Below are 8,139 nucleotides of genomic sequence, written 5' to 3'. Positions count from 1 at the left end.
TAAATAAACTATTGTTTATTAGCCATCATTAAACCACATCCCCTAATATGTTTTGCATAATTTGAGATTTGGTTAACCAATTTTTTTATTAGTTATTCAATTGTACGAAGTTCAATCTATGCAACAAGGGTTTTAATTTAAGACTTTTTGTCCACTTTGCTCATCATTTCATACTCTTCTATTTCATCAGTTGTTTATTATATTTTTAATGATCAAGGTATTAATTGACATATCAAATATAATAGATGTATTCCCCGTGCAACGCGCGGGTAAAAAACACTAGTTCAGTATTAATTATGAAACAGAATAATATTTTAAAATTTAAATTAATTACGAGAACAAATAATTTTTTGAAATTGAAAAATATGCAAAAGAATAATATAAACTAATTTTCAAATTTCATTGAAAATTTTCCGAAATTCTAAATTACAATGAAAATAATTTTTTAAATTTGTAATGTCATTTATATAAAATGGCCAAATTTTGGGATAAAATTTATTAATTTTCTATAATATCAAACGTTCAAAAAAAAGATTTAGATCAATTAATAATAAATATTTTTAAATTCAAATTAATTTTGAGAAATTTTTCTGAAATTCCATACACATAAAAAAAAATATTTATTTAAGATTGCAGAATATTTTGATACTTAATTATTTGTTTGATGTGTGTACAGGTGGTGGTTGAAGTTTGCTGGTTACTTTGGGCGCGTATTAATTTCATGTCACATGTTGCAGCTCTAGAACTTTTTGCTTTGTTTTGCAAAATTTGTAGTCAATGCATGGTAAAGATGCAGGGAGGTTGTTTGATAATCTTGATTGAGGTGTAGACGCTGTAGAGTGTGTATGAGGTTTATGTGACATGTATTGGGACTAAAGTTAATTTGTTATTAGCTTGCTTTGAGGTTGAGTACTCATTTTCCTTACTAGGTTTTTTCTCAATGAGTTTTTCTTAGTAAGGTTTTAATGAGGCTCATTCTCTTAGGTAGGTTAGGCTAGGCTTTCCAAGGAGGTCTTGGTTGGAGTAGGATGGACATATAGCCTTACCTTGAGAGGGTTGTTCTCTTGGATTTCTTTGTTTCTTCAATAAAATTTTCTATTTTCAAAAAAAAAAAAAAATTAAATTTTCCAATTTAATTCTTTTTTTTTCAAAATTCCAAAATGCAGTTAAAATAAAATATATTTTAATTGTCCAAATTTCATTAAAATTAATGTTAATAGTTAAAAGTATTAAAAAATACGAAATTGATTCTTAATTATTTGTTTCCTGGTCAATCTTCAAAATACATTTAATAACTTTCTTAAAGATTTAGATCTATTATTTATTGGTTGTAACAATTTGTTCAATTATTTAAGGAAGGTAATTTCGAATTGCATTATTAACTAGTATTTTTTTTGAAAGACATTAACTAGTTTTAATCTCACGCCATGCACAAATGAAATATGAGTACTTTGTCGGCATGCATCAGACCTTTTCATATTTCCTCTCTCGTTTTTATTTTTTTTTAAATATGTATATCACTTCTTCAAGTTTTTTTTTTCCCTTCTAATCCTAGTTACGCTCTAATTCCCTTTTTTTTCTAACTTGTTATGCTATGAATCAATATATCAAAATCATTTTAATCTTCCAGATGTATATACGAAAATATAAACTACAAAAATTTTGAATTAGTTTTCAAATCAATCTCTTAAAACTATTTGATATCAATTTTTATGGCATATTTGGTAGCATTTTGAACGTAAGATGATACATTCATTTTTTTTTTGTTATATTAAAAATAACCATAATCATTAAAAAAAATACTTTATTAGTATACATCTTAATGTTAGAAAAATCACAATTGATTTTTATTAATTATTTTATTGTCATTAAAAACAATTAATTGTCAAATTAATACATTAGTCATTTTTGAAAAAAGTTACAATTGACTTTTGTTAATTATTCTAATGTCATTAATAAATATTAAATGCAATACTAATACATTAAGTATTTTTTCCTTTCAAAAAAAAAATACATTAAGTATTTTTTAAAATATGGAATTATTTAATATTTAAATTACTAAAAAATCAAAAAATATTAATATTACATTATCTACCTACTAATTATAGTATGAGAGAGAAAGCTTATAAAGAAAGACATAGAATGATTGGGTGGCACTTTTCTTAGTTGTCACTTTTTGGTTTCGGAAAAAGTATAGGATATGATTGTGAGCGTAAATAATATCTGAAAAATCTAATTATGAGGTAAAAAATTCAATTTTGAAATTATTAAAATTCTTAAAAATAAAATATGACACCATCAATACCTACTAAGAATAATGAGAGAAAAAAAAAATTCAAAAACAACAAAGCATGAAGGGGTAACACCTATAGGAGTTACTACTTTTTTGTTTCGAAAATAGTATATAAGATAAGATAAGATTTAGAATAAAATAAACATAAGATAAGATTTTGAATAATTAAAAGGAATAAATAATGATATGATTACGAAGTAACTTAAAGGAAATAAGTTGAAACTACATTTAATATATTAATTAGTAATAACTACTAATTATTACTAATTTTGAAAAAAATGAAATATTTTGAAATATATTAATTAGAATTTATATTAATTTTGCATTTTTAGAATTTTTCATTTCAATAAATTACTTTAAGAAACTTGTTAAAATATTATTGGATCCACCTAAACTAAGCCAGTTATGTTGACAAAAAAAATATTAAGCTAGTTATCTTGGATGATGTACACCACCTCCAATTTATAAGCATTTTCATTATTTAATTATACGTTACAACCAAGATATTCATATTCTATAAAGATCCACAAGCTAGCCAAACTAATCAAATCCAGTTCCAAAGTTAAACACTGGATTCTAGCCACCTAAGTTCGCCAATGGCTTCCAATTACCAGAGCAATGGAAAAAGCCATGGCAGCAGTATCACCTTTGATGAACACCAAGTGGTGGTGGTTATGGTACCTTTTCCTGCACAAGGACATCTCAATCAGCTCATGCACTTGTCACGCCTAATCTTGTCACACAACATACCTGTTCATTATGTTGGCACAGCCACAAACAATCGTCAAGCCAAACTTCGTGTCCATGGTTGGGACCCAAACTCCATTTCAAATATCCATTTTCATGACTTCAAAGTCCCTTCATTTGCTTCCCCTCCACCTAACCCCAATACTGAAACCAAATTCCCATCTCACATGGTCCCTTCCTTTGAAGCCTCTTCACATCTTCGTGCGCCTTTGGCAGAACTTCTCCAATCCCTTTCATCTGTGGCTAGAAGGGTCATAGTGATTCATGACTCCCTCATGGCATCAGTGGCACAAGATGCCAAAAGCATAGCAAATGTTGAGAATTACACATTTCACAGTTGTTGTGCCTTCACCATCTTCCTGTTCTTTTGGGAGCAGATGGGAAAACCTCCACTAGCAGGCTCACATATCCCAGAAATTCCTTCTCTTGAAGGGTGCTTCACCGTCCAAATGATGGAGTTCATAATTGAACAAAGTGAGTTCACGAAATTCAGTGATGGAAACATCTACAACACAACCAGAGCAATTGAAAGTCCTTACATGGAATTTATGGAAAGCATCATTGGTAGCAAGAAGCATTGGGCACTTGGGCCCTTCAACCCTCTAACCATTGAGAAGAAAAGTTCAACAGGAAGGCACTTTGTCATGGAGTGGCTTGATAGACAAGAGCCAAAATCTGTGATATATGTATCTTTTGGGTCAACAACAACCTTAACAAAGGAACAAATTGAACAAATAGCAAATGGATTGGAACACAGCAAACAACAATTCATCTGGGTGCTGAGAGATGCGGATAAAGGAGACATCTTTGATGGAGATAATGTAAAAGAACGTGATCTTCCAAACGGGTTTGAAAAGAGAGTTGAAGGCATGGGGCTAGTTGTGAGAGACTGGGCACCCCAATTGGAAATTCTAAGCCATCCTTCAACAGGAGGGTTTATGAGTCACTGTGGATGGAACTCCTCCATAGAGAGCATGTCCATGGGAGTGCCAATAGCAGCATGGCCTATGCACTCTGATCAGCCAAGAAATACCGTTTTGATAACTGAAGTGCTAAAGGTTGGTTTGGTAGTAAAGGACTGGGCTAAAAGAGATGAGTTGGTGACTGCTTCAGCTATTGAGAATGCAGTGAGAAGGTTGATGGAAACAAAGGAAGGAGATGAGATGCGAGAGAGAGCAATGAACCTTAAAAAATCCATCCGTAGGTCCATGGATGAAGGTGGAGTCTCTCATATGGAAATGGATTCCTTCATTGCTCATATAACTAGATAGTAGGATCTATGTAACAACACATTCTTCTAGTATACACAAGTTGGTCTTACCATATTGTAGTACTGGTACCAAATAGGACATGAAAATTTTATAGCACATGAAGTGAATGTAATAGGTTTGGCAGGAAAATATGCAGATCTTTCTGTGTTTCAAGATATCATCTGGTCAATTTTATGGAATAAATATGTATGCTAAGTTTTTGCAAATATAAGTTTTCTATAGGTAATTGTATCCCATAGTTTATTTAGTAGTTTACTAGTTAATAGTTTAGTTATTTGTTTGAGTTTTAGTTAGTTGAGAGAGTTAGTTGGAGAGTGATACTATAAATAAGAGAGGAGCTGAGACTCTTGAATTTCTCAGAAACTTTGTACTTTTTTATAACTCACTAGCAATTCCACATCTTCACCTTGAAGACAAGGTGAATGTTCAGGGAGGACTAATGATAGGTAACTACCCCTTAGCTACTTTACTTAGTCAGTCAGTTAGGGAAATCATGTGGTTTGTTAATTGTTAGTGAGTTGGTTAGAGATTAGAGAGAGTGAAGAGAGACTATAAATAAGGTGAGGAGAATAGTGAGTGTATCTAATTTGTAGTTGGGAAATTAGGGAGAGGTCTCTCAAATACTAGAGAATCAGTGTAGTTTTCATATAATACTTTCAATAGAATTCAGTATTTCTTATCTTTCAACGCTGGTACCTATCAGAATACTTAATTAATGAATCTGAAACTCATTTCATCAAAATTCAAAACTTCATCAGTGAATCATGAATCATTCTTCATTCGTACTGCTTCAATATAACAATAACATAGACTATATTACCAGCTTGTTCCTGAAGGAACTCCTACAAATGAAGTTGTAGGGGAATAATATAACAAAAAAACTTATTTCTTTTGACTTTTAAAAATCAGCATGTACTTCTTCGCACTTACCGGCTACTACAAAGGTCTCAGCAATAGAGGTCTTTGAGTAAAGGGGCGTTTCCGTCTGCTCCTCTGTTCTGCAGTAAAAAGGGCTTTGTAAAAATGTCCTGAACACAACCCCAAGCAATTGTGGAAATGTTGATGATGGTATAAATTAAGTCATGTACGTTAATTCCTGTGTTTCTCTCCAACCTGTGTGAGGAAGAGCCAAGATAGAGAAATTAAGAAACTATAAAAGAAGCATCCAAGGTTAAATTTTTTAAGACCAATTTTCCTTTTCTGTGAATCAAAGAGATAACTAACAAGATTACAAGACTAATTTTGAACCAAAAGAGTTATCAAATCAAAAGAATACAATTTACTTAAAAAGTAATAACAATTTAAAAGAAGTATGTAATTCTGTTATTTTTTTATGTACAAATAAAGAAAAGTCACTTGGTGGCTAGGAGAAGGGAGTCAAGGGACAAACTCATAAAATCATGACCAGATTACTAGCACTGAGGGATACCAATCCAGCCTCCATTTGGGGTTACTGGCACCTACACAACTAACACATTGTGCGAGATTCATCAGGTGCAAGATTCAAACCTACCACCACGCACCCATGATCTTCACAAACCACTGACATAAATAGCAGCATTCAAAGAGAGAAAGATCATACCTAATTGTAGAACTTCGAGTGAGCTGAGATTGACTGTTGCCTGCGCGTGTACAGGACCGAACGAGTTGCTAATGGTGGAGGTGGAATATTAATGAAATTATAATAATATAATTTTAGATTATCACTCAAATTAATAATTATGATATGTGTGTAAATTTTAATTAAATGTAATAAAATTATAATGTTCCGTTATGGGCTTAGAGCAAATCGAATGACTTTATCTCAACCCGAACACCCAAGGGACCGGACTGGTCAAGTAAGAAGAAACAAGTGCCTAGGCAAATCGAATGACTTTATCCCATGTGAGCAACCATATGAACGTGTGGACTTCCAACCCGGAGATTGTCTCGGAAAATCTCTTGATTCTCTTTGTTTCCCGTGTAATTTAGTTTAGCAAGCTAGTCGTCCCATATCACAAAGTTTACTTATTTAGGGTTAAGGTTGTACCTTAAGTTTTGGTCTTCTTAGTCGGCTTAATTCTCATAGTTGATTCAGGAACATTGGTGCTCATTGTGGGGCCTGATAAAACACTTCCTAGGTCCCCAAGGTTTACTTATTCGCCATGAATCTACAATCGGGCAACAACGGCAAAAATCAAGGGCTTCTAACAGACGACGTTGTGCGAGCCTTGGTGACACAGATGCAACAACAAACTCAAATGATGCAGAAGAAGATGGCGCGAATGTAGGATGTGCGCCGACAAAACCAAGAGAAGCAGACAAGTATGGCAAGAATGGGTGAACTACGCCAGCAAAACCAAACGTGGAAACCAAAATACCTTTCACCTTCTCACAATGTTAAGAATGGACAACTCAACAAACAATGCATAGATGGTGTTGACCTATATAGTCTTGTCGAGAAAAACAACAACTACAATGCTCACAAAAGTTTGAACGCCTCATAAGCTTCCTACACCTCTCATCGCAAATCACACACACTCACAGGGGAAATGAAGGACAAAAAATATGAATAAATAAAATGCTAAAGGAATAAATTGATGTAAAAATTACATGTGGATGATACGGGTTCCGCAAGTGTACAGATCGATCGAAGTAATATAAAAGATTGTCGAACCACATGGATTGTGTGCAAAACTTTCCCTATCTTTTATGGAAGTGGTTGTGGTCGACTGCTGCTCTACCTATGTGTAAGGAGGTTCTTTGGGCTGCAAGATGCTCTCCAAGTTCATGTCGCTCTTCGGGCGCGATAATTGATGTTGATGATTCATGTTCGTTTTGTCACGAGGTTCCTGAAACGATGGATCATGTTCTAATCTTCTGTCCAGTTGTGAAAGGCTGGTAGTTTGTGGTTTGCTTAAGTGTTTGGTTTTCGGCTCGATAAAGAGTGCATTTTTCTGAGTTTTTGCAGCAAGTGCTTCAACATTCAGATTTAGTTATCATTGGCCTCTGTTTATTGCTGATGAACGTGATATGTGAGACTCGTGATAAGGTGGTTTTCAATGGCTCAAGTGTTGGGATGACCCTATAACTAGCATAGCTTTTTTTTCTGTTGTGTTGGCTTTTATTTTATCTATTTGTGTTGTTTTTGTTGCTAAATACTTGTTGCTCACTTGGGAGAGTTTGTTCCCAAGTTTTCTCCTTCTTCTTAATATATCTCTGTGTTTTCGAATAAAAAAAGTGTTTTGGTTGATCTGGTGCTCCAAAGGGTGATTGATTTGCAAGCTCCTTCAACTTTTTCTAATGTTGTACAATGATCAGGTCGTGATTTGGCTGCGATGTGGAGGTGGCTAGTGGGTGCGACGATAAAGGTGAACTTTGACGTGTCGTATGCAGCAAATAAACTCATGGGTATGGGCTTCATCGCTAGGAACCATCATGGATGGCTCTCCTTTGCTGGCTGAGGTGATTGCATTCCGATGGTCTTTATCTATGGCTTATGACTTAGGCTTCCGCGTGAAGTTTGTTTTGTAACATATTATTTGCACTTGTTTGATGTGTCACACATGTCGATAAGGGGTTGCTCTTATTTACTTGATATTTTTTTGAATTGTAGAAAGTTAGTCTCATCTTTTACATTTTCCAATTTATTTGTTTGCCGCTCTGGAAAAGTGTGACAAATTATTTGGCCAAAAACTGTCGTCATTTTCCCAATTCTGTTTAGATTGAGGAGGTTCCTCCAAAACTTACTAATTTTATCCAGGGAAATTAATGGTTTCTATACCTCATCCATTTCCTTTTAATTTTAGTTTCTTTCAAAAAAAAAAATGAAAATAACTAACTAAGATG

The 8,139-nt window shown here is 33.5% G+C and overlaps 1 protein-coding gene and 1 long non-coding RNA gene across 2 annotated transcripts; one reads left to right on the top strand and one right to left on the bottom strand.

The window, feature by feature from the left end:
- Positions 1-2,719: 2,719 nt before the first annotated feature.
- On the top strand, positions 2,720-4,545 carry LOC130734204 (zeatin O-glucosyltransferase-like). Its single transcript, XM_057586555.1, has one exon. It carries the CDS (start codon positions 2,890-2,892, stop codon positions 4,309-4,311), a length of 1,422 nt encoding a protein of 473 aa, XP_057442538.1. The 5' UTR covers positions 2,720-2,889; the 3' UTR covers positions 4,312-4,545.
- A 482-nt stretch (positions 4,546-5,027) lies between these two features.
- LOC130734205 (uncharacterized) lies at positions 5,028-6,015 on the bottom strand. Its single transcript, XR_009017817.1, has 3 exons — positions 5,894-6,015; positions 5,702-5,779; positions 5,028-5,424 (listed from the first exon to the last, which is right to left on the bottom strand). It is a non-coding gene; the product is annotated as an uncharacterized LOC130734205 (long non-coding RNA).
- Positions 6,016-8,139: the final 2,124 nt, after the last annotated feature.

Source organism: Lotus japonicus, chromosome 1 (genome assembly GCF_012489685.1).
Source record: "Lotus japonicus ecotype B-129 chromosome 1, LjGifu_v1.2".
Classification (NCBI taxonomy): Eukaryota; Viridiplantae; Streptophyta; class Magnoliopsida; order Fabales; family Fabaceae; genus Lotus; species Lotus japonicus.
Note: the sequence above shows the minus strand (reverse complement) of the source record. Positions and strands in the feature narration are given on the sequence as shown.

Bases quoted from the DNA above. Each gene is read 5' to 3' on its own strand.
- LOC130734204 (XM_057586555.1), top strand. From the start codon at position 2,890: ATGGCTTCCAATTACCAGAGCAATGGAAAAAGCCATGGCAGCAGTATC.